The following is a 26951-nucleotide window of genomic DNA, read 5'->3' as shown; positions in this document are numbered from 1 at the left end:
CCACTAAGGTTTTTTCACTATTTCATTCAGTGATACACAAAGCAAGACGCCATCGTAAATAGGATATTGAATGCAAGTAGAACTGCTATCCCCCAGAATATTTTTCAATAAACAGATGTTTTGATGTTTACTTTATTAAATTAAAGAAAAATCTCTTCGTTGTGGCTGTCGTGAACATTCCTGGGTCACAACATGGTCCAGAGCAACTCCAGCCCAGGCAAGCTTGGCCCCAGGGCAGACATCTCCATGGATGAAGATGCAATTAGACAACCAAAATCTGATGTGGTTAAGGAATTACATGGAGTTTTATAGCTGCAATTTGGTCTGCTGGAGACTCTTGAGCATCTCCAGTGAAGGAGTTGGGTGTGGAGTATTCTCTCTTCCTTGCTTCTTCCAGAGAAAATGCCCTCCAGTGTTACTCATGGCCTACTGCCCTTTCTGGAATAATGTCTCAACCCTCAGGCTGAGAAGGCTGGACATCATATATTAAGCAGACTGGAAAAAACAAATCTGCATTGTATCTCTTGAGGAAAATAAGACAGCTGAGGTAATTCAGAGCATTTAAGATGTTCTATTATGAAACAGCATCTCAACAGTCGCATTGAAAAGAGCAATGGGATCAGAGGCCAAAGAATACAGAAAATATTATTGGGCAGTATTTTTTTAGTTTTTTCAAGCATTTTTTCAGCAATAAGCCTAACGACAGCAGTTTATAAGAAAACTCAAGATAAATTTAACAGTCTAAAATGCCAATCATGTGCTCTTGATCTTATAAAGTATTATATATCTGTTGAGTACGACTGGATGCTCACTTCTCATTGCTCTCCTGTACAAGGAGAGCTCTCCACTTCTTCAAATTTCTATTGCCAGTTTACAAATGCTCTGCAGCTTTTTTAGGGTGTTCTTTTATAAAATGCTTATCCACTGAAGAGTGCAGTTAAAGTTTCCCACTCTGATGAATACTGTTTGTACCACACTGCACAGAGGGAGAGAGCATATTGCTACCAGTTCTTTCCTGGGTGACAATTATGCAGGTACCAAATGATGTCTTTTTTTTCTCTGCTCACAGAGATGCTCTAATCTGAAATAATTAAGCAGTGTCAATTTTTGTTAGATGTTTTCCACTCTTTTGGAACCTTTTTTTCTTTTTTTCATTTTGGCAAGTCCAAGGCAGAAAAACTCCCTCATTTTCATTAAGACTTGGGATGTCACTGGAGTGCACTTTTCTGTGAACAAACACCTGTTCAGGGGAAAGAAATACCCAGCTCTAAAATGAACAAAATTCTTAAGGCTGTTTGCTTTCAGAATGGTCAGTGCAAGTGCCATTGGATAATGAAATGTCACAGGCACTTAACTTTTATGGAGCAGTTTTTGACTGGTCACTGTGTTCATTTTCACACTAATACCAAGGTCAGTTAAAACTAACCAAAGTCCAGATCAACATATGTTTAATAGCAGAAACTTGCCAGGATTGTATTACAATTTTCTGTCCTGGCTTGTTTTCAGACAAACCATTCACAGCTTTTAATGTCTGTATTCTTTTACCTGTTATCTTTGTCATTATACCCTGCCTATTTCTGTGTTTCCCACTAAATGTCAATTCCTACAGCTGAAATTTAATTTGAATTGTTAAATATATTCATTCTACCAGAACTTTGAACATGAGTTTATGATTACTTCTTGGAATGTAGCTTGCCTCAGCGGGATGTAATAAATTAGTCTAATCATATAGTGAGTAGTTACTTCATCCTGTGTTTGTTCCTGCTAGGAGCTGAAATTGTCTCTGTAATTGTATGCAAATCCCTTCCTCAGAATAATCAAAGAAAACCTATGTGAAGCTGCCCAACCTCCACAAGAGAAGTGTAAAAGTAACCTAACTTTTAATTCTACTTAAATGAAAAGTTATGCTTTCATATGTAAGTTAATAAAATAGGAGAAGTTAGGAGGCATGTGTGTGGCAGGTATAGCTCTCTCCTTCCATTAGCCGTACTTATTTCCATCATAAAAGTACCACAGTATGCAGTCTAATAAGGTGCCTGAGAATAAAATGTATCTTTCAGAAAGTCACTCAGGCATCAAAGAGCAGAGAATCTGAAGCAACTGTGGTTAAAAATCTTTTTCACTGTTAATAGTTCGCATTTTATTCTCAATAGCAAATATCTTATGTGCATATCCAACTAGTTACATCAATTAAAGAGAAAGAAGCTTAGTCTGAGTAAACTGCCTCCATACTCACTAGAGAGAAAAGGAAAATTTCTTTTGTGTGGTAGATGTTAAGATGTTTTGTTAATTGCCTTCAGAAGAGGCCCGTTTTCCCCCTATTGCTGGCTGAAGGAAGCCAGAGTAACTGGCATAGGCTTAGCAATGTAACAGTTAGGTGGGAGAAATCTTCCTCTAAGTCTTGTACTGCAAGTCATGTTATATATATTGGCCTCAAATCATTCTGATTTGCTTCTCTGAACATATATTTTACCATTATTTTTTATAATGTGGACTAAAAAAGAGGTTTAGTCATGTAGCAGTAAAGCAGTGTTCAGACTGAAAATCACACCATTCTTTGCTTCCTCTTCCCCATGTCTCTCTCAAGTATCTCAATGTTACCTTAGCTATCTTACATCATCAAAGGAACTGCTCAGGTCTGCATATCTATGACTGTAAAGCCAGAATTGCAAAGACATTCAATTCATTCCTCTGGACACACTCCAAGAGCTGCATGTCTTTCCTTGTGCTGGGGGCCCCAGACCTGGACACAGTACTGCAGATGGGGCCTCACAAGAGCTGAGAAGAGGTGGACAATCACCTCTCTCTCCCTGCTGGCCTCCTCTTTTTAATGCAGCCCAGGATATAGTTGGCCTTCCAGGCTGCAAGCGCACCGTGCTTCTTAGTGTGAGTGCTTATTGTTTCAGCCTAAGACTTACATTTTTCTCATTATTCTGTAATTACATAAATTCTGATTTAGCATTCAAAGTTCTAAGAAAGAATTTGCTAAAATTTAAGAAATTTTATTCATTACTACTTGTAAACGTTGGAGGAGCTTAACACTTCTTATTTGATTCTGTTGTAACTGAGCCCTTTGGCATAGCTCAGGGAAAGAAAATGTAAAATGCTAATAATACACATAATAGTGCTTAGCATATATTTGCAACTATGCTCACATGTATTCATCTCTTTGTATGTGGTCATTAAAAATGTTACTAGTCTCGGTGTTACAGTTTTACTTTGAAGTCACATAGTGATGTGGGAATGGTAATGACATCTGAGAGCTGGGAGAGCACAAGGGCAGCTGTCAGACTGCCTTCCAAACCAAGATTTCTCTGCAGTTCCTCTCAACTTTTCCATCATCTTTATCGCATGGCATTTTGATGAAAAACCTTCACAGCGTATTTCACACAGAGGTGGAAGTCTGAAATGCAAAGAAGGGGAACACTTTGCTACAGAGTGGGTACTGCACAAATGGGACTTGACACTGCCTGAATCTTTGATCATGAATTTCCATGGCCAGGCCACCTCCCATTTACTTGCTGAAAGCATGTAATCTACATGCTGTTGTTTCTCTTAAGATCTGTTTGGAAAAAAGATTGTGTTTGAAACATACTAACACCATTTCTTATATCCATCTCAGGAAAAGAAAATTATTACACACTTCAGCTAATGTTATACGTGCACAGCTCTCTGCAGCATTGAGGAAGAGAACGACAGAAAGTCTGACCACAGACAACTGATAGAGCTTGTTTTGGAGGTGTCTTACAACACTGAGAAGTTATTCCAGGTCATAGATATCAGTGAGTCAAGGTGCATAAACTCAGATCATAAGGATAATTTCCTTTGTCATCATATATTCTGAAATCTGTGAAGCAGACAACAGTAGAGACAATGGCTAAATGTGATCCATTGTTTCCACGGTTTCATTTCAGATCCATCTGCAATAAAATTATCCTGATCACTGACAGTAATGGTGACATAGTTCATAACCTACATCATACCATAACGTATGTATGTAACATAACATATGTAATATAACATATATAATTAAAACTATGTAGAGTTTGGAAGACTAAATGAACACTGACATGGATTTATTGGGGGCAAGTCATGCTGGATCAAGCAAATTTCATTCGTATACAAACTAGCAAATTTTATATACTTTGAAAAAAATAGGTGTCTCATTCTAGTAGGAATTTTTGAATAGTTTAAATGATTTTTTTCTAAATGAGGTAAGGAAATTTTGTCTCAATTGAATTTCTAGAATACGACAAAACAATCATCATGCTTGGACTCAGAAAAATGTAGATGAGGTTCACTGTCAAATAAGGGAGTATCAGGTAGTGACCTATTCTGGCATCAGTTTTTCAGAGTGTCTTTGTTAATGGTTTAGATGAAAAAAATATGGAAAACATTTGACTTTTAGATGATTAAAAAAAATGAAGGGACTGTGTCTGCTTAAGAATGTGTGTTTAAAATACATAGCGTTTTCAGCACTGCACTTCAAGAAAGATGTGAATCAATTGCAGCCCATCCTGAGGAAAGAAAATAGCCAGAATCTAGACTAAAACATGTTCCACAAGAAAAGCCTGAAAATCATGTTTCATCCAGAGAAGAGCAGGCAGAAGAGAAATGAAACAGCAATCTTCAGTTATGTGAAGGATTGCTTTAAAGAAGACAGGAATAAACCATTCTCTACATCTACTAGGGTAGAACAGAAATGAGTGGCTTTAAATTGTGCCAGGGGAGATTTAAGTTTGACTTCAGGAAACATCTCCTAGTGATAAGGATAATTAAGCAATGAATATATTACCTAGGAAGCTACAGCTCCTCTTTAGAGGTTTTTAAGGACAAACAAAGATACCTGTCTAGACTGATTTAAATATAATTCATCTGCCTTTGGGGATGGAGGGATAGAGAGGAATAGATGGGATTGTTTCTTGAGCTCCTTGTCTTATTTCCCAATCTTTTTGTCAATTCAGTGAATTAGACCTAAGAAGGACTCAGAACTCACTTCTAGTTGTAGCTTTTACTCTGGCATCTGACTTAACTAGTTTGTATGTTTTTTGTGTTGAATGATCTGGCTGTAGCTTAAATGTGGAGAAGGTCAGGCATGTGAATGAGTAATCATGTGTCAAAGGTTGTATGTCTAAGCTTATAAATATCAGTTCAGGAAGCTGCATACTGGCCAAAAATATAAAATAAAAAATAAAACAAGATCATGTGTTAATAATAAGATATCAACTGTAATGAGGAAAAACTAAAATACAAATGAATGTGAATGTTTGTAATTACTGGAGGAACACATCCAATACAATCATGCATCATTTGTACTATGTATTATTTGTATGGGTTTCATCACTGTAGTGTCAGGATTAATCTTGCCAGGGTTAGGCTGTATAAATGGCAGGTATTTTCACTAAGCTTCCTGTCCAGATTCCTTTTCTGTAGAATAGAAAAGCACCTCTGAAATAAACATCTAAGACAAAAAAAAAAAAAAAAAAAAAAAACCTTTTTTATGGGAGATCCATCTCTGTTGTGGAAGCCTGAATGATTAACTTATACACCTTCTTTTATAGACAGCTAGCTTTAAGTAACAGGAATCCAACCCTGATAGTCATCTATATTGGCTTATCCATGGCAAATGATTTGATCATTTATTCTCCACTTCTGCTGTTTGTTGGATTTACAACAAATGCATTTCTTTCACTGATCCTCGTATGAATTCCATTAGACTGATGTCACTTTCATAAAATACCTCCAGCGTCTCAGCCTCTGTAGCTGAGGGATCATAGATAGTTTTTGGAACAACTGGATTTTTGTTCTTGCTGGAAAGTTACGTGGACTAGAAAAAAATGTATTTGCATTTCAGCAATGTGCAGTATATAATGTCTGTTTTGAAAAAGACAAAAAAAGTCTGTGTTATGCAGAGCTGTCTTCTCCTCCTTGGGCCATAACAGAAATACACTGCATGTGTTGTTCCTAAATTCATTAACCTGCTAACTTGTGTCAGTCACTACTGTCAGAAAAGAAAAGAACAGTAATAATATATAAACAGTGCACACTGTGCATCATAGAAAATTAATACTAAGTTATTTTCTGCCCCATAATCCCCTACCATGATTTATTACTGGGGTGCTGTTCTTCAGAGCAAGCGGCCACTTTGCTGGCTGACTCTTGGCAAACCCATCAGCAACAACTGGATCCACTTAGAGGGACAGCAGAAAAGATTTCCCAGAATTAATAGGTTTCTGGAAGTTGAAAGTTATTAGAATTCTAATTATAACTCTGTAATTGATCACTGAAATATTGCTGGTGAAAGCAAACAAGCAAAAAGGTAAAAGAAATGGAGAGAAAGAAAAGGAAACAAGCCAACCATGTGCCTTCAGGCAGGAAAAAAAATCAAGAAATGTTTCTCTGATCATTTTATTCTGAACACACTGAGATTTAGGTATCAGATTTTCCTTTTCATTTAAATGGAAATAAATAAAATTAAGGCACTGACTACTGAAATGAAATTGAATGGGGGCAAGCCTAGCTGGAGCAGAAGAAGACAAATAAAAGCACTGAAGGACTACTGAACTTCTATAATTGAAAAAGATGACTCGTGATTTCAGCTACTTGGAGGGAAGGGGCAGGAAGAGTAAAGATGGGGCAGTGCAGTACTGGCAAGGAGAAAGCCTGGACTCCCAAATTCAGGCACTTACAATGTGCTTTGCACACTTTGTTCTCCAGCAGGTGTCTGTGATTGTCTCTGAAGAATTACTAATCTCTCTTTAAACAGACATAAGGCCAGGTGCACACCTGGCATTGCTTCTCTATGATTGATGCATTTTGCAGTGGAAAAATGCAATGGGGAATGAGGGAAGTAGGGTTAAAAACATACAAGGTACTTAGCTGCAGTATTGTTCCTAGTAAGTAAATTTTTGGAGATAAACGTTGTCTAGTCTGATTTTACAGGAAAAGAAAGATACAACTCCTTGTGTTTCTTTTTGTTTTTCAACCGGACAGTTGTCAAGTATCCATTTGGAAAACAGTAGTAGTGTGTTAGATTATCACAGCTCCACTTCACCATAGAACAGAAGTAAATAGGCTGAGAGAGCTGTGGCTGTTCAACCTGGAGAAGAGAAGGCTCATGGGAGACCTGAGAGCAGCCTTTCAGTATCTAAAGGGGAGCTGTAAGAAAGAAGGGGACAGACTCTTTAGATATTCTGCTGTGACAGGAAAAGGGAAATGGCTTCAAACTTCCAAGATGGGAGACTTAGATTAAACATAAGGAAGACTTTTTTACAGTAAAGGGTGCTGAAGCACTGGCACAGGCTGCCCAGAGAGGATGCCCCATCCCTGGAGACACTCAAGGTCAGGCTGGTCAGGGCTCTGAGCAACCTGATTGAGCTGCTGATATCCCTGTTCACTGCAGACTTTTCCTGTCTCAGGTTTGATTCCAGGGTAGTGAAGTGGAGCTGCTATTACTGAACATTGAGCAGTTGTCAAAAGAGTCTGCATTTGAGCAGTGACCCACAAAAGCAGTTGGCAGACTTCTCCTTGCAGGTCATTAGAGGAAAATTCCATAGGATCACAGTCCTGTAAAAAAAAAGGAGAAGATATTCTTGCATATAGAATCTTTGCATTTAAGAAAGACTTCAACAGTGTTTCCAAGCAATTTCAGTGATACTTTTTTTTGTTCAGATTTCCTAATTTAAATAATCAAACTGCTGGAAGGGCAGGTATTCTGTTGATAAAGACCCCCAGTCTTCAACCAGTTATGTCTGGATCAAGTAATTTGCATTTTTTCCTAATGATTTAACTGGATTTGAAGGTTGAATTGGTGAGGAAAGGTTATTATATATGTCTCTAACAACTTCCTTTTCTTTTGTTTCTTGGTGTGGACCTAAGCATTTTGTAAAATAGTGGTTTAAATAAAAAAACATTGACTGTGTTGCTCAGATGACAGGAGTTAGCTTCTTTTTTAGTTTGCTTTTGTGAAGGCAGTAATATTCCACAATACATGGAATGAAATTTACACAAATCACTAAACATCCAGAAAATGAATCACTTATCTGTCTGTGACATAACTGAGGATAAACAGCAGATAACCAGAAAACAAATACTTTTCGGAGCACAGCTGTACGATTCATTTCTGATGTCTTTGCTTGGGCAAACACATCTCTGAAGTCTAAGAATTTTGTCTAAGCAGAAGCACTGCACTTAGTTTCTGTATTGATAGTATTATTGTGGGGTAGTTTCAGTTTTTTTGCTGTATATTTACAACATCACATAAAACTTTTTTTTTCCTCTTGGCTGTTGCCAATTATTTTAACAAATAGCGATTTTCCTCTGCATATGTAATTTTGATGCCATCTGACCTATCCGACCCATTGCCTTTATTCATTCTGCATAAACTCCATCCTTGTCAGGCTGTTTTATTAAAATTTCTTCTTGTGCACTGAATATATAACTGTGCTAAGAATTACCTGCACTGGAATCCCTCACATCTTATGGAGATGTGTGCTATATCCAGTTAGTCAGATGACCTGTTTTATGCTCTACATGAAAGATATACTAACGTGAAAACCCATGTCTGAGTGCCAGCTACTGATGAGAAGCTGTAGAAGCCCAAAATGCCTAAATAGAGGCAGTTACTAATGAAAGATGGCAAGTCAAACCTTGATCCAAGGTAGAAGAAAAGCTTTTCTTTGTGTTTGCCTGATATTTGTCATGCTTTACACTGGGATAAACTCCCAGTTTGATCAAAACACATCTCAGTAAAGTTGTCAAAATGAATTAAGGGGGGAATGAGGGGATGTCAATTGCTCTTTCAAACACCATTCATTCTGAATCAAAGAAAATGTTAATTTGTGTCAGGAAGCTGAATTACGTAAATGTTGACTGTCTTTGTAGCAAAGACCAAGTCAAAGCTACAGTGTAAATGAAGCAGGAACCCCTATAACACTGGAGTAGTCTTAATGTACATCTATATATGGAAATGAATAGGAAATGAAGCAAGAAATACAATGTTTTGGAAAGAATCACATCATGATTTGCAGAGATAATTACAGACAAAAAGGAGATTGAATATAGCAACAGGAAAAGCAGAATAATTATCTAGCAATTAACAGGAAAACTGCATGGTTCTTTGAAAAAAATAGCAGTCATCAGGTTAAAAATATATGCTGAGTACAGAAATGCTTTATCAGTCAATGCATGAAGTATTTGAATGCATTTCCTAAGGTAAAACATTTTTTTTGTAAATTGAATGTCTGATTTATAAGATAAAATAAATTACACAATTTGTGTTTTCATTATAGGTGTTTGCATTTTTATCTTAAATAACAAGAAGATACAGATTTTAAGTTAACACTTCAAGGACTGCAATTGCCATAGAAGCCAGTGAGAAAATAACTACTCCTAATTTGCAATAGAATTAGTGTCATATGTCCTAAAATCTGCATATTCTGATTAAAAAAAAAAAAAGAGCATCTGATTTTCTTTTACTGGGTAGCAAGCCTGGTGTTTGGTAGTTTTGTTGGTCTACTTTATCAGTTAACAACTGCACACTCACAATACTCCTTCTGTAACTCACAAGGCCCATCTTGCAATCTGTGGGATTCTCAGTCAATATCTTTCACGGGGAGCCTGCCATGCAGTGATGCCTCCAAGTGCATTGCAATAACAGCTGGGGATCCCTGTGCCTGTGCATGGGATCATCCTGTGGAAGAGAGAAGGAAGGCACCAAGTGTATCCATGTCATCGCATGAGAGTTTGAAGAGATGAAATCTTTCGAAGATAGTGGGAAAAACCAGATAGCAATTAAAATTTTGTGTGTTTTGATTCTGGACAGAGGCATTTTCTTTGATTGTATCATTTCTATCAATGTGTTGTCAACAAACATTCCCGTCCTTGTTTTTCTTAAATATTAGTTCTGGATCCGAGATGTGAAACTTTCTTTGCTTTATACTAATTCCCCATTTAGATAAAAAATGGGATAGTACCTGCTTCCAACTTCAGGAAGTGCTTGGGCAAGTCAGGGCAAGATGTGCAAGGTGTCCAGTGTAGGCTCAAGCTCTTCTCCTGCCTCTGTGCTGCGTGTCTCTAGTGAGAAAAATTAGGATTGAGGGGAGTGGCAGGAGGTCGTGGGCAGGGAGCCTGCCCTGTGGGCTCAGGCAGAGACCTGGGTGCAGGTGCTGCCTTTGTTGCCTGTGAATGGACTCACAGATGACAGTGGGGGCATCAAATAGTAATGACAAATAGCAGTAGTAATAATTAATGCCTCCGTGGTGCCCTTCATTTGTTGACCTCTAGTCACTTTGCATGCATCGATTAAAGCTATATAGGATCACTGAAATAGATCAGTGTGATTTTTATTCACACATATCTTTACTGGCATAAATACGGAAGTTACTCTGAAAGTAATGCCTTCTTATTATTTTTCCGTGAACACTACAGCAGATACAAAGAGTACAGTAACACTGTTTGATAGAGCAAATTGTCAGCTGCAAAGCACTACTTCTTAACGCAGTCACTGCCATTAGCTGTGCATTTTCACCAGCAATGAACAAGAGCCTGCATGCTGCACTCATAACAATCTGCATCAGTGCAGGTGTCCTTATGACCACTGCTGAAACTCACCGTTCCTGCCTCATTGTGCTCACAGCCACTGTTTGCTCTCCAGAAACATTCAGCAAGAGCTGATGAATGCCAATGGGTGCTGGTTTTTTTTCTGCATGAAAGAATTCAGTTACACACCTTTCTGCTCCTATGTATAAAAGCAAGAGACAGTAAATTCTTATTGAGAAGCATCAAAAGTCACTTGGCTTAAATGTTTTCAAAAAACAAAAAGTCCACTGACAACAAACAACAAAGCATCTCAGAGTCTAATACTCTGCTTTTTTAGTATACAGATCTTTCTGGTGAATGAGTGGACTCTGGTATTTTCTTTGTGGTATCATGAGAAAGGTGTGGATATATAAGTTTGTATGAAACCAGTCTGGGAAACTGAATGGTTGACAGGATGAATTTATATGTATAAATCAAATGTGGCTTATCCAAAATACTGAGCATCATTCCAAGAGTTCTGATTATAGCAATTGTAATTGTCATTAATTACATAATGTGCTCTGATCATGGCTAATAACATAGGTAGGGATACAGACTTCATCTTATTCCTCTCCCTGCAGGAGCCAATATTAACAGACATCTTATTGTTTAAGAACAATTCCTATTTAATAATAATAAAAAACAACTGTTGTGTTACTAGTATATTGCATCCTTTTCTTTTAGGTTATTCAATACTTCAAGCTATTATGGAAAAAGCAGGACAAAATAGCTGGCAAGTCAGTGCCATCTGCGTGGAGAATTTCAATGATGCCAGCTACAGGCGGCTTTTAGAAGACCTGGACCGAAGACAAGAAAAGAAATTCGTAATAGACTGTGAAATAGAGAGGCTGCAGAATCTCTTAGAACAGGTAACACTCCTTTTAATGTCTCTGTAAGCACATTACTGAAATTCCAAATGAGATAACACTGTGCATTGCTTTTTGTTTATTTTCTCAGTGGAAATGAGATTGCCTACTCTTCCCTTTGGTTTATCTTCATGGGCTGACATCTGTAGGTTCACATGCACACTCTGTTTGCCTTCCTGTACGATTCTTATCACAGCAGCCAGTGCCTGAGCTCTGAGCCCCTTTCCCTGCACAGGGCTGTGGGCAGCACCTCCCTGCCTGATGTGTCCCACGCTGGGGCCTTTGGGCTGATAGAGCAGCACAGTGCTGTTGTATCATCATGGTGCCCTCCTTCTGCACCTTAAGGGGGAAAAACTGATCGTGTTTGAGAAAAAAAAAGAAAGAAAGAAAAAAAAAAAAGCTTATTTGAATCTTGTATTACTTGCAATTCACAAGATCATGTATTTCTAGCTATAAAATGCTTTCTACTGCTTGTTGTTTATATTTAAGCTGATAGTTTTATTACCTTAGGAGGTTGTGTATGAACATGGAGAACAGCAGGATATAGGTGCTGTTGAACTGAGAAGGAAGGCCAAGATCTTCCATGAGTTATTCACAGAAAGCTGCTGTTATGTAAAGAAAACACTGTTCCACACAGATAGCTTGCACTGAGCAGTATCTGCTCCAGCATATAGACCTGTCTTTACCCAGTGCTTGAATGAGGTCTTAAATACTGGAAAATAATAAAATAATTCCTTGAAAGGAGCATTTTGTAAAGCAATGGGAGAGTAATTTAGGGTCACCTATCCACTCCTCAGTGATCCCACGGTTGAGGGGCCAGGTTCGCTGCCCACTGGCAGTGCAGGACCTGCAAGACAGGATTGCCATCTGCTGGCAGCAGGGCCCGCACAGCGCTGCTCACACTGGATCCTGATGCATCTGCTGCTGAAATCACAGAATTAAAAAATGCCATTTGTGATACAAAAGCATGTAAAGTAATCCTCACAGACATATAAGCATCACATTTTCTTTTAAAGGCAAAAGATAGAGAAACTGAGAATTAATCGTATGGCTGATTTAGAAAGGACTTTTTCTGTCACTGTTGCCAGGAGAAAAATAGATGATGTTGTATTGCTATGATGTTCATTTGCCCATTTTTTGTGTCAGTGATGCCATTATATTTTAACACATGCTTTCTATAGTTATGATGAAAATCTCCCCAGGTTCAGCCTATGTTGCAGTAAAACAGAACACCCATTTGAGTGTCTTTTAAAGTATATTTAGAAAAATATTTATCCCCTCAGCTTTATTGTGTGTGGATTTATATGCATATAATTTCTTTCACACAGCATGCAAATGTGAATTAGAAAAAATATGCTGTATTACCAGGAGTCCAGAATACCTCCACCATCCTACGTAGGTATATGCACTGAGCATGCACTCAGTTGCACAGGCAACAAAGTAATTTGACACACAGTCAGAACTCACTGATCTCAGACATGCATTTTATTTCCTTCCTGAAGCTACTCTTCTTTTTTTTTTTTCTTTTTTTTTCTCGATTATCACCTGCAAAGTCAATTCTTTTTGAGCGTAACCTTGTGCTCTTTGTTCAGATCATTCAGAACTGGACTGGATATTGATTTTAATGGAACTAGGTGTTGACCTCCTCTGACTTCATAGAGGTCTGGATTTTACCTACCTAAAATAAGCACTTAGTGCATTATGACAAGCCATAAAAAAAGCAGTGCTTGTCCTCAACGGGGTGAGTCAGACACTGTGAATCTGGCTAATGCCTCTGCAGGGTAAGCCTGAAAGCTGATAGAGTCCTCTTTCCATTAACAGTTCTGAGATAGTCAAGGGTAGGAGTTATACCTAATTTACGATGTTCCTGTGTCTTAGCCAGTCATACAAACACATTTAGAAAGTCATTCATTTGACTACTGACTAATTTGGATAGGATTAATTTTACCTAAGAAATAAGCTATTCTGAATTTTCACCTCTCCATGTGCCTTGATTCATGGCAGAAGCTGTACCCACTCCGTATTTGAGGTCTGTCTTCATGGAACATTCTTTTCTGGATCACAACAATGTATCTGAAATCCAAACTCCAGAACTGTGCACAAGCCAGCATGTGCATTTTTTATTATATAGTTTTCCTTTCAGATTTTTATATTTCTGTAGTGAGGCTGATTTTTTGATATTTTCTAGAAAGGGATGGTAGGATAAGTGTTAAATTCAGGAGATGCCTACCCTCAGGTACTTACATCTAATTTACTTGGATTGCCCACAACAAGTTTTGAGTTTTCCCTTCTGAGGCTTCTGCCAAGCCACACTATCGTGGTTTTCTCAATAATGCTATGTTTCTCTTCCTTAGCCATGCTCCCCCACACAGGACTACACATTATCTGGTTGATAGTAGAGATATTTGGTGTTGATAGAAACATTTCACTTGGTTTCTGTAGTAGTGCCAATTGGCATGGCTGAGTTTAAGCACTGGAAAAAGGCATCACTTTGAGCAAGGTCATAATTGCTTTGATTCATTCCTTTGATTCCTCAGTGAGACAAGCAGTATCTTCGGCCTGAGTCAGTAGCCATCCACTTACTCTCAAAAATCTGCCGTAACTCAAGTGTACCAAGATAATTTTAGCTCTTTTTTGGATTTTGCTGTCAGGACAGTGAAAAAACACCCTAACTCCTTAATATCATATAACCACTATAGTGAGAAATGCTTTTGGTTATCTCTGAGTGAGATTCTTCCTCTATACACACCTTTAGCATACCTCATCTTCCTGAAATCCCAAGCTATGAAAGACCAAACACAAACATCAATACCTTTGCCCTAAGTTTTTCTTTGCTTACCCTTTTCCATTCTATTAACAGCAGTGGAAAAGACTACACAAATGGTAAGAAAAATCTCTAGCTTTTCAGTCATCTTATCCTTTCTGTAGTACAAGCCCAGACACAAGGCTTGATGCTGGTGCTGCTGTTCATCCCAAAATTGTGAGTCTTAGAGCCACACAGGAGCATGGAGAGCAATAACATGACAATCTGCTACATGTCAGATTTCTTCAGAACTTCAGAACGTGTGCTTCTATTTCGGAGAAAGCACATCTACATTTTGCAGTTGCAGAGGACTTTTTATGCTTCTCAGATTGTTTTCTGAAACCTTATAAATGATTTCTCTAAAGCTAATGAAGTGTTTCCCCAGTTCACTTACCTGGCCTTTTTTTTTCATTTGTTCTGACACAGTCAAAATAAAAATATTGAACATTTTTAATTAAAAAATTATGATAGTCTCTATTTCTATTGCATAAATGACTAGGAAGAGAGAAAAGGTCCCATTTCCCTACCTGCATGAAATTAGAGATAGTTTCTTACCATTAGATTTCCAGTTTAGCAGGACGGAATAGAAAAAAAGGAACTAAACCAAAGATCTAGATAGATAAAATGACATATCCGTAGTTTTGTATAACAGATACAGCTTATATAGCTGAAGACAATTCTAGTGATTCATATTCTTGTGTCAAGGACCGTGATGTCCTCAACAACTCTTTCTACAGTGAGCCATAATACGTTCTGCAAGGGATCTTTAAAGAGCACAGCAAAATTCTTTTTGAATCAAAGAATGAAAATCACTAAGAGAGATGGAAAACTCTGCTTATGTGTCACTTCTTTCCAATTATGTTTCTAAAGTGCTTCTCTGAAATTAGCACACAAAATTTTCTGTTTGAGTGCAGATCAAGTCCAGGAGGAAGAGGCAGGTCGTGAGGCTTCTCATGGCAGAAACCCCTTCTTCTTCATGAGGAATTTGTTGCCAGAAAACCTAAACATCATGATTGTAGCTCTTCTTTTTATCCTTCTTCTTCTGCCATCGTGGCATTCCTAGGCACTTGTGTAAGAGTCACATTCAGCACTTCTGGAGATGGCCATCTTCTTCGAGATAAGTCCACACAGCAGACTGCTTCTGGCCATTAAGCTGCAGCTTATCTCTCCCTCATTGCTCCTGGCCTTGTCCATCTGAATGCCTCAGACAAAAAATTTCACAACCCTTGCCCAGGACTTGTCCATCACTTTTATCCAGACAAAGGATTTCTCAACCCTTGCCCAGGACTTGCTTGGACTTGTCCATCTGTGTCCCCAGCAAGCTTTGAGACAATAATTGTAAAAGAATAATCTCTTCTACATGTAATTGATATTTTAAAAACTTTGTAATGTTATTTCATAGAATCATAGAATGGTCTGGGTTGAAAAGGACTGCAATGATCATCCAGTTTCAACCCCCTGCTATGTGCAGGGTCACCAACCACCAGACCAGGCTGCCCAGAGCCACATCCAGCCTGGTCTTGAATGCCTCCAGGGATGGGGCATCCACAACCTCCTTGGGCAACCTGTTCCAGTGTTGTCACCACCCTCTGAGTGAAAAACTTCCTCCTAATATCTAACTTAAACCTCCCCTGTCTTAAAACCGTTTCCCCTTGTCCTATTGTATGGGAACTGCTGAGTCACGGCCTGAACCTCTGATTGATCACCTGAGGTGAGCCATGAGTCAGCCAGAGGAGCACAGGTGAAGGCAATTCAGCTGTGCTGCCGGAAGGGGTGGAGCCTGGCTCCACCCCTCCTGGACCTATTTAAGAGCTGGCTACCAGAGGGGAAGGATCTCTTCTGGAGATCCTCCTCTTTTGGGTATCTTCTAGTGAGCTCAACCCAAGGGTAAGCTCTTCCACTTATTCTCTTTTGTGATCCTTGTTTGCTTTGCCTTACTCTCTTGATTATATTGCGATTATAACATTTTGATATCTATTGATTATATACAATTATATTGTGATTATAACATCTTGGTTATACACCTATCAATATGCACCCACGTAAGCAGCCATTCCATCCTCCTGTTTATATGCTTCCTTCAAATATTGGAAGGCCACAGTGAGTTCTCCCTGGAGCCTTCTCTTCTCCAAGCTAAAGAAGCCCAGTTCCCTTAACCTTTCCTCATAGTAGAGGTGCTCCAGCTCTTGGATCTTCTTAGTGGTCCTCCTCAGGACTCATTCCAAGAACTCTGCCTCTTCCTTGTACTGGGGGCTCCAGGCCTGGATGCGTTACTCCAGATGACTCTCCATTTCATACAATTAATGAGACTCCATTTCATACAACTAATCCACCAGTACTATAGGAAGCAGTACAATAGCTGAAAAGTCCAGGCTTAACTATGCATCAACTGCATTGTGAGAATCAGGCTTGTGTGTTTCTCTCACATTTCACTAAGAATTTTTCCTTTTTCTCTTAATTATGCCCATTCTTTTTTTTTTCCCACATTCTATGTTAGTGTATTTGCATTTCTGGCTTCTTCACTGAAAATCAGAAGTCAGGTCAGCTTTAGAATAAAAGGGGAATCTATTAAAAAAAAAAAAAAAAAAAAAAAAAAAATAGAAAATAATTACTTCTTTCCTATTATGTAGTTACTAAATTTCTGTTTGATATACATACAGAACTCACATTTCAAAATAAATATGCCTACAAAAGAAATCTGTTTTTATTTATTACTGAGAAAGACCAAATTAAGGCAATACTAAATAGCTATTCCATTTGAATTAAAAAAAAAAAAAAAAAAAAAAAAAAAAAAAAACAACAAGTCATAGAATCATACAATTGTAAAATGGCCAGGGTTGGAAAGGACATCAAGCTCCACCCCCCACATCCCCATCTGCTGCAGGCAGGGCCACCAACCCCCCCTTTTAATGCTAGACCAGGCTGCCCAGGGCCCCATCCAACCTGGCCTTGATCACCTGGACAGGCATCCACAGCCTCTCTGGGCAGCCTGTTCCAGCACCTCACCACTCTCATAGTAAAGAGCTTCCCCCTGACATCCAACCTAAATCTTCCTTCCTTCAACTTAAAACCATTTCCCCTTGTTCGGCCATTACCTACCCTTTCAAAGAGTTGACTCCCCTCCTGTTTGTAGGCTCCCTTTATGTGCTGTAAGGTTGCAGTGAGGTCACACTGCAGCTTTTTCTTCTCCAGGATGAGCAAGCCCAGCTTCAAGTCAGGCTTAGTTGTTTGTTTAACATTTATTGTTGTATTTTTTTAAATTCTGATTAGTATTTATTAATTGTTTGATTTGTATCTTTGCAATCCCAAAATAGGAAAATGAAGCTGTGGTTAGAGTTGTTAGAACAGCAAGAAGTAAGGACTGACAAAGCCCCCCTTGGGGTTTTGTGGGTGCTGATTTCCTTTCAGTCTAGCACTGTCAACCAGTACCATAAAAATCTCCCTCCCACATACTACCAAAGAAGCAAGAAATAGCATTTTCTATATAGCTAACCAGAAATGTTCACAAATTGACCAACCAGGCTGTGCCCATGTGCTGGGTGGCCTGCTGTCAGGCAGGAGGCTGAGTGCCTGGGTTTGTCTTATCCCTTTGGTTAAATCAGATGGATCTCTGTTAGTAATAGTGAGCACAATACAGACTAAGTGTCTTAGATATCTTAGATGATGTCCTAGAGACATGATCTTCCTTTCAAATACAGCCAACACTGTGCGCAGTGTGTTAAAAGATATTTTCCTGGAAAACTAATAGACAGACACACAGATCAGTAGTGAAAAAATAATATCTGGAAAAAGCATAACTATGGATACATAGTAAAATGCACACATTTAAGAAGATGTCCTGTCACTCTTTAAGATGTGCTTCTATTTAGTTAGCAGGATTAATGTACCTTCAGCAGATACATGTCATAGATTTCTTTTGTTATTTCTTCATTTGCTAACTTTCAAGCTAGAATGAAATGCAATAAAATGATGAACTTGTGAACAGATTTGGAGAACAACAGAAAATCATTTTGAAGATTTCAGTGCAAATGTATCATCTGTTTAACCACGTATTTGTTCTTTTTACTTTTCCAGACACTAATAATATGTATCACTGGAGACACATACTGTCATTTGATCGGCCATAGCTGATGACACTGCTGTAACTTTCAGTTTGTATAGTGTTCAAAAATGTGCCTACATGTACAGTGAGGTCAGTGCTCCAAATAGATTTTACAATTAAGTTGAAAATTGTAAAAATTATTTAGATGGCAGTGGATAATTTGTTAATTATAACTGTTTTGGCCCACTTCCATTGCTTTTTGTTGTTAATCAAATTAAAAAAAAAGAAAAATCAACAAGAAAAACCCCCACACATTCAAAATCATATAACAAAACTACCAGAAACATGAACACTGAAGTTGAAATTTAACTCTTATGGTCCCCTATTTATTTTTCTGGCAAACTTCTTGCTGGGAGCACATATGAAATACCACAGAGCAAATAAGTTACCAGGAAGAAGACTGGAGTTTTATTTTTAGGCAGATTTAGATCTGTTTGTGAAATTCAGGCTGTGAAATACTGATGCTAACAGATCTGTTCCACAAACAATCATAGAACAGCAGAATGGATTGGAACAGACCTCTGAAGGTCATCTGGACCAAATCCTTCTCAATGGGGCAAGCTTAGATTAATTACTCAGCTCCCCTGTCAAATTTTGAACACTTCCAGGGTCCAGGGATGGAGATCTTGCAGCCTGTCTACGCTTGATTCCAGCATTTGACTACCTGCTTGTAAAAAATAAAATAATAAAAATCTAATATCTAGTTAGATTTCCCGTAGTGCTTCTTATTCTGTTGTTATGCACCTCCACGATGAGTTAGGTACCCTCTTCCCTATACCATTCCATCAGGCATTAATGCATGTCCCCTGAGACTTCTTATTCCAGGCTGAACAGTCCCAGCTCTCTTAGCCTCTCTTCTTCCATCAGGTTCTCCAAGACCTCAGACTCCTTCTTGGCCCTTTGCCAGACTCCTTCCAGTGTGTCGATGTCTCTTGCACTGGGGAGCCCAGCAGTGCGCACAGCGCTCCAAACGTGTCTCACCGGGGCTGAGCAGAAGGGAAGGATCATCTCTCTCAACCTGCTGGCAATGCATCCCAAGGGGCTGATAGTTTGTTGTTGGTGTTGTTGTGATGATACATGACTGGCTCATAGAAACATATCACAGAATTATAGAATGGCTTGGTTGGAAGGAACCTACAAACCCATCCAGTTCCGTCCACTCTGCTGTGGTCAGGGCTGCCACCCACCAAGTTGGGCTGCCCAGGGCTTCATCCAACCTGGCCTTTAATGCCTCCAAGGATGGGGCATTCACAACTTCTCTGGGCACCCTGTGCCAGTGCTTCTGCACACCCTGAGGAAAATTTTCCCTGTAATATCTAACCCTTTCTAATAGATCTCCTTTCTTCCAAATGATTCTCCCATGTCTCCCCCATGTCCTTTCATCCAGATGATGTAAAAAGTTGGCATCCATCTTGTTTATAAGTATTCTTTAAATATGGAAAGGCTGCAATGAAGTCCCTCCCGAGCCTTCTCTTCTACCAGAATTCCCAGGACCTTTCCTGTAAAGCTTATTCCTAGCCTGTGTGTGCCCTTCCTGTCCTGCTCTCATTACTGAGTCAGGAGAAGGGTCTGGACAAAAAATATTGCTATTGCAAGTGACTGTATCTAAAATATTCTTCACTAAGAGGGCACCTGTTTCTCCAGAACTTTGGTTCCTCATTCCGTGCTGCTGAAAGCTCTGCTGCAGTCTCTGTAATTTCTCATAGTTTTCTTAGGTAGATTTTAAGTAGGAATTAAATTTAACCATGTCTGCATGATGACCTTCATACAAAGCACAGCCAAGTAAAGGCAAAAAGTACATGCTAGATATGAGTGCATTTGCTTAGCATTTCTGTGTCTACTCCTTTCCAAAAGAGCATGTTGGTATTCCTAATTTGCACATTCCCAGAGCTTCTGTGTCTGTACATACATGTATGCGTAAAAAAATACATGCATTGCCATATAAAGAACTTGATTCAGGAAAAAAAAAAATAAATCCTTTCTGGAAGAACAGCAATGAATTTCCTTTCCTTTCTTCTGCCAATAGCAGTTCCATCCTCTCCCTCCATCACCATCTCACAAAGTTCAAACCTCAGCACTCCATGTGTAAAAAAGTCTTCCAAGGTGTCTGCTGCAAGCAGCAGCATCTTCTGAATTTTGCATTGCAATTCAGTTTTGCTGTCAGAGATACTCAGTCTGGCTCCTGCACTTCCCAACCGACTGATCCCAGTCTTTTTCTTCTTTCCAGCCCTCCCACATAGGAGCTAAGTGGAATATTTCCCAGTAGATTTCTCAGCTCTGTCAGCACTCTGTGTCAGCAAGATGAAGCATCTCTGCTCGTCCAGGGCTGTATTCGCCTTTAAATACAGAGGTGAAAACTGCTGTGCAGCATCTGGCATGTGTTTAATGCTTCAGTGCACACAGCTGAATTTATACATAATCATAAAAAAGAACATTCATTGCATTTTGTAATACTAAAAATTAAACACAGGTGTAAAGTTGTCACATAGCAAAGTACTAGTATTGTTAATCTTGTAAAAATTACAAGCCAATAAACTCTAATTAATAGCATGTAACAATATGTATTATAAAGCATGGAAGGGAAGTAGCTGCTTGGTGCCTTGGGCTCTGTTTATAACTGCCTGAGTAACTCTGTTTTTCAATGTATTGTTTTCCACCTCTGATCTTCAGCTTCCCTAGCCTTAAAGAAAGTCTTGAGATATTCTGCCAGAAAGTACCATGGTAGTGTTAGCACTCCAAACCAAATCTGTCTGATGGGAGAGATGGAGCAGACTGCCATTTGAACGATTGATTATTACAGTTACTGGCAAAATGAAAGTAAATGAATGTGTAAGCAGTGAAAAATACAGAAACTGACGTATTCCATTCCTTCTTATTCTGATTGCAGTATTTTGCCACTGGCATGGTAAACCTGAAAAAGCAATGTTTGATTGCTGAAGCTTTCTAAATTGATAAAGCTGTAATTTTTGCTGTTTTAAAAAATATGTTGTTTGTTAGCTTAATTTTCAGTGTGTCTGCTAACTGAAACTGGCAACTGACATTTTTACAAGTGATATCTAGAGCAATTAATTGAGAATAATAAATTGAAGCAGAATACTTATGGAGAAGCAGAAATTAACCAGATACATGAATGCAGCAGAACATGAGCTCAATCATTCCTCTACAATCTCCTCTGATTGAAGTATACAAGCATAGAGGATCACCACCTCAATATGTACAAGTGTTTATCAAGAGATTCACCTTTTTTTTTTACATTTGGTTGCACAATGAGGATTTCTTTATCCCTTGAGTTGAAAGTGCCATGAACTTGCCTAGTCTCTCCTTGTCTCCACATTCCCTGTTCATCTTTTGATTTAGTTGAACAAAATGTAGGCTTAGTACTTCTCACAGAGTAACATGGAAGCAGATCATCAGCCAAAGAATTTGGTGCATGCAGAGCACACTAATTTGGGCCAGAAGCAGCATCACTGGACTTAGGATGCTTCAGGGCCATAGGAGCAGCACTCTTTGTATCTTTTCTTCATCCAAAAGGTTTGGAGAGTTCCATAATGTGCCTTCTCCTCATCACTTCTGTCCCTCTGTATTTGTTTGCTTTTCCCCTAGAGGTCTATGGAGTTGCTTCTAACACTGATGTCGATGTAATCTGATAGCTCTTTGAGGCAGCCAGCTGCCAGTGCTGCTACCAGTGTCTTCCTCACCCTGCAGTTAGCAGGGGCTCCCTGCCTAGGTTCATTTTCTACAGAGCAGCTGGGATTTTGCACACAGTAATAGGCCCACACCGCAAAGTAATACAAATACATTTTGTCACTGCGCCGCAAACTGATGAGGTTTGGACCCAAGAAATAGCTCATTTCATGAACAAACAAATAGGCAAAGACAAAGGATGAATACAAATGGTTTGTGAGATTTGTAGTGACCTTCTTCTCATACTCTTCCTGCCTCTCCCTCTCTGCACATCCCTGGCTGTGTCACTGGTGTTCAGCCACCCAGCCTGCTCCACACCCACTGCACAATTCAGGAAGAAACATGTAGATTGTATACAAACACTGCTGCTTTGTTCATCACCTTCTTGTACATCCTACCCTCCGTGGTGACTTTAGGCTTTTAACTGTCCACCATCTCCCCAGCTATAGTGCCCTTTTGAGAGCAATAGGCTTTAAAATTAAGCATGTTTTTCAATGGCATTTTTACAGCTTTGTAAAAGATTTATCCTTGCATCAGATATTTTATAAAATCCCATTTCAGTTGTGCTTTATATCATCATTGTTTCTGCTAGAATATTTCAGGTCAAGTCTCAGTCTTCCATCTTTAACAAGTCCCTAGACCTTTTATATTGTGTTAGACAGACTTCATTTTATTGCATGTACTCTTTTTTTTAAGGAAGTGGATTGTGAGACAATTCCAAAGAGGAGAACCTTTTTTAAAGTCCCACCGGTAATGAAAAACTATCACCCTTTGAAGATATTTAACTGAAAAGAAATTCTTTCCACACTACCTTTACTGACCCTCATCTGTTGGAAAACATAATGAGAGAGATTTCATGCTATGGAAGTTAAGCATTCTTTTAAAATGAGTTATATGCAATATCCATTTCTGTGGCAGTGAAGGGCAGAGACTAACTTGGAGTCTGATTCTCTGGTCAGACACTGATGTAAGTCTGTAAATGGCTTTATCAAAGTTTGTGAACATACCAGTCCTGAAGGGAATAAAAACAACAAATAAGAGGGAGAGCATAAAAGCAGACACTTAGACCTCTTCTTCTTTTTGATAATGGAATAGTTCCCATTTCCTAAACCAGACTATTGTTCAGCTAAATATAACGAATAGTGTTGCTTGGTAAAGTCAAAAAGTTCCAAGTTGTGTATAAAGCCTAAGTTTCATTCAGATCTCCCTGGCTCTGCTTTTACCACACTTCAAAGTCAACAGTATTATTCTGACTACTGTAATTATCACTTGACATTACTGACATCAGAATAAGATAAGAATAATAACAGCAGGACAAGGGGAAATGGTTTTAAGTTGAAGGAAGGAAGTTATAGTTTGGATGTCAGGGGGAAGTTCTTTGCTATAAGAGTGCTGAGGTGCTGGAACAGGCTGCCCAGAGAGGTTGTGGATGCCTGTCCCTGCAGGTGTTCAAGGCCAGATTGGATGGGGCCCTGGGCAGCCTGGTCCAGTATTAAATGGAGAGGTTGGTGGCACTGCCTGCAACAGGGAGATTGAAGCTGGATGATCCTTGAGGTCCCTTCCAACCCAAGTCATTCTATGACGATTCTGTGATTCCATGATAAGGCATGCTAGAAAAAGTTCTCACAATACACTGTTCTTACACACAAATGCATTTAATAATGTGAGTGATTTTCAATAGAGCATAATAGTGTTTTATATTTTTTCTAAGTTCATCTTTTTGTGGACTTAAAGACGGACATACAAAATGATCTTTGAAAAAAAAAATTGTGTTAGCTTCTTATAAGGCACTGATAGTTGATGTCCTTAGTATTTCATTTTATTTGATTCTCTGTTGCTACATTTACTAAAACAAAATATTCACTAATAGTGTGAGTAGTAGTTAATACTTTGACTCTCCCAGGCTCTGTGCTGGGCTGGGTGCAGGCCGCATCAGGGCTGCTCCATGGCAGGGCCACCACATGGGGCTGTGACACCTCAGCCTCTCTTCAAGGCCTCCATTTTGAAATGAAGATGGCTCCCAGGGCCCAATCTCACACCATAAGTGCGCCTGCCACCTGTCCCACATGCACATGCAGCATCTTAATTTGCTTCAGGAATGTGCTTTTTGGAGTGGATGTCCTGATTGTGGCCATTTATTTGTGCTGTGTTTCACATCAAGGGTGTCCTGTGGTCTCTGAATGCATCAATTTCTTCTGGGTGATGCCAAATGAGAAGATATGCCTTAGTTGTGAACTAGCTTACATTGCGAGTTGTGTCCAAGGAGCAAGTTGGTGGCAATGAAGAGTAAAACCCTGAACCATGCTTGGAATGGATACCAGCTCCCTAGCACAAACACCTGTGCTGTGTACTCCCTATCTTACGGAGTTTGCTGCTTGCTGTCATGGAGATGATAGTACAACTCTGTCCTTTCTCTGCATTGTTACTGAGCTTGGCCTTTTGGCCAAATTTGGGAATGTACAAGGTGGCATGTGGTGTTTTAAGGTGTCTCCAGACTTAGAGAATTTCTATAGCAAAAGATTTCTGGAAGATACCTCATTTACCAAAATCTCAGTCCTCTTTTTCTCTTTCGGAGTAAATGTCTGTTTCTTTTTTTTTTAACCTTACTCCTCAGCTCTACCACAAGAAAAAAATACTCTTTCCTGACTCACTAGCACTCATGTCTTTACTGTGTAATTCATGGCTATAGCTTCTATGGTCAAAGTCTCATCTCTTTTAAAGACTCCAGTCACTGATATCACTTAAAGGGATAGAGAAGAAAAATGTTTAAGTCTGTGGAGCTCTTTAAGAAGTTCCTTTTCTTGTTAGAAATTTATCTTAGTGCAGAAGTACAACATAAAGAGGGATGGTTCGTCAGGTAGCAAGGACTTCTATCCCATAAAGCTGCACCTTTAAGAATTCAAGAGATAAAGGTGGAAGCTTTAAACAGGCACTTTTTTCCTAAATCGTGAGTGATAAAAATCAGAATTGTGTTTAATCTTGTTGAAAATGCAAGCGTATAGCATCTTTTCTTTTCTCTGTCTGTGTGATCAACATTTTTAGGGTGAAATTCATCTCAGTTAACACTAGGGATATAAAATGTAGGTGCCTACATCAGGTCTAATCATCATCAACTCTTCTTGTAGTCAGCGGAGAAAAATAAGCACTTTCAGGGCACAAGCTGTCTAATTAATTTTAGACGTGTACTTCAGAATAAGATGAATCATTTCCTCTGAGTGCCTGTTCTTTCTACTGACTAAAGGAAGCACGGACAACTAGATATGTAGATGTGTACCTTTATTACATACCTTCAGAAACAAACTTTGAGAGAAAATGCTTACAAAAATCTTTCCTTTTTTCATAAATATTCTGTATTTTTAATATTAAACCTGGGAATTCTGCAGACATTTCTACATGCATTTGCTAAGAGAAAGAACAGAGGCAAATCCATTTAATCATTTGCAATATTTACTCATTTTGACTACGTGAAAAACTACAGAAATATAGATGATATACCTCAATTGATGCATGTTTACCTTGTGCATGCTTAATATAAGCAATATGTTGCAATGATTGTCATAATTTGTGTTACAAAACCACACCAAGGAACGAATCACTAAGGATGTTAACTGCCAAAGCTATATCAGGTCCTAAGAGCTCAAAGGGAGTTGCAGTGATTTCCCAAGCTGAGGATCTGGCCCATGGTTATCCCATTGCATTCATTTTAAATCACATCCTCTTACACTGAAACTGTGATGCTGTATATGTTCAAATTGTGGGGCTTTAATCTCTATCATTTTCCCTCAAGTAGGGAGGCAAGTATATTGTCATTACCACAGACTGTGGAGGATGTATGTAAAAGTATTACTGATGTTGGAGATCACATTTCCATTGAAACCATTCAAGTCTCTCCTTGTACTAGCAAGGAAGTGAATTCATTATTTACAGTGGGGAAAAAAAAAGAAAAAAAAAAAAAATTTAATTACTGATATTAATAAATGATAACAAATTGCATATTCACTTTATTACTTTAAAATAATGAAATCAATTATTATCAATCTGCACCACATGGCAAACATTTACCTATATCTTACTTATTCATTTGAAAGGAAGATAAAAATGTATAGTGGGGATGAGTGCTTGAGGAGAAAAAAGCATGATTTTATGATTCTGTGAGTGGTCACAGTGGTGATATGCTGACAATTGGATTTGATCTTAGAGGTCTTTTCCAACTTTTATAATTCTGTGATTCTGTGATATATTTGACTACAAACAGACTTTCTTAAAGTGAATGGTAAACCACTGAATATAATTGAAAATAAGAGTTAAAGGGCTCTTTGCTGGCATTAAACACAAGTTGCATGGTACCACGGGTATTGCTACAAATTTATTTAGTAAGAACACTTCTAAAGTCTAACAAATCTATTAGCGCTATTTTCTACTGAGAAGACTTTCACTCCTCATTTTTGGTGTTCAGGACATTAAATAGGCATTCTGCCATAGAAATGGCATTAATATTGGTACAAGGCTTGGGCTGACATTGGTTTTGTCTAATCTCTGTTGTTGAGCTTGCTGTATCAAGACCATAGCACATCAGGAGTGTTCCCCCTCTGTGTCACTTGATGTTAGGTGCTGGCTATAGGCTTAAATGTGCATGGCTTCCCCTTGGGACCAAGCACTGTGCTGCCCCTCACCTCCTGCATCACCAGAAGCCCCTCACAGCTGGAGAGAAGGGACTTTCACAGCAGCAAATCTGGCTGCCTCTTCTTGCTCTGTCCTTGCTCGTTCCCATTCTCGAATCTTCAGTTTATTACTGAGAAGTGAATAACGCTCAGAGTACTTGACCACCTCAAGGGCAAAAAGCTTTGATCCCAAGAGGTGAAAACCCAGTTTGATTCATAAATGCTGCACTCATTTGAAATGAAAAAGTACATTAGGA

General features: G+C 38.8%; 1 protein-coding gene and 1 long non-coding RNA gene across 10 annotated transcripts in view; both read left to right on the top strand.

The window, feature by feature from the left end:
* The window catches only part of GRIA4 (glutamate ionotropic receptor AMPA type subunit 4), a 224590-nt gene that overhangs the window by 121841 nt on the left and 75798 nt on the right, over nt 1–26951 (top strand). For all 9 annotated transcript variants that reach the window (XR_007377242.1, XM_048945677.1, XM_048946183.1 and 6 more), the window contains exon 4: nt 11263–11447. Coding sequence is in view for 8 of the 9 variants with exons in the window: in XM_048945677.1 (XP_048801634.1) it covers nt 11263–11447 (185 nt within the window). In the remaining variant the exon portion in view is untranslated. The remainder of the gene's footprint in view (nt 1–11262; nt 11448–26951) is intronic.
* Nucleotides 16091–19764, top strand: LOC125694244 (uncharacterized). Its single transcript, XR_007377469.1, has 3 exons — nt 16091–16134; nt 18322–18439; nt 19217–19764. It is a non-coding gene; the product is annotated as an uncharacterized LOC125694244 (long non-coding RNA).

This window comes from Lagopus muta, chromosome 1 (assembly GCF_023343835.1).
Source record: "Lagopus muta isolate bLagMut1 chromosome 1, bLagMut1 primary, whole genome shotgun sequence".
Lineage (NCBI taxonomy): Eukaryota > Metazoa > Chordata > Aves > Galliformes > Phasianidae > Lagopus > Lagopus muta.
Note: the sequence above shows the minus strand (reverse complement) of the source record. Positions and strands in the feature narration are given on the sequence as shown.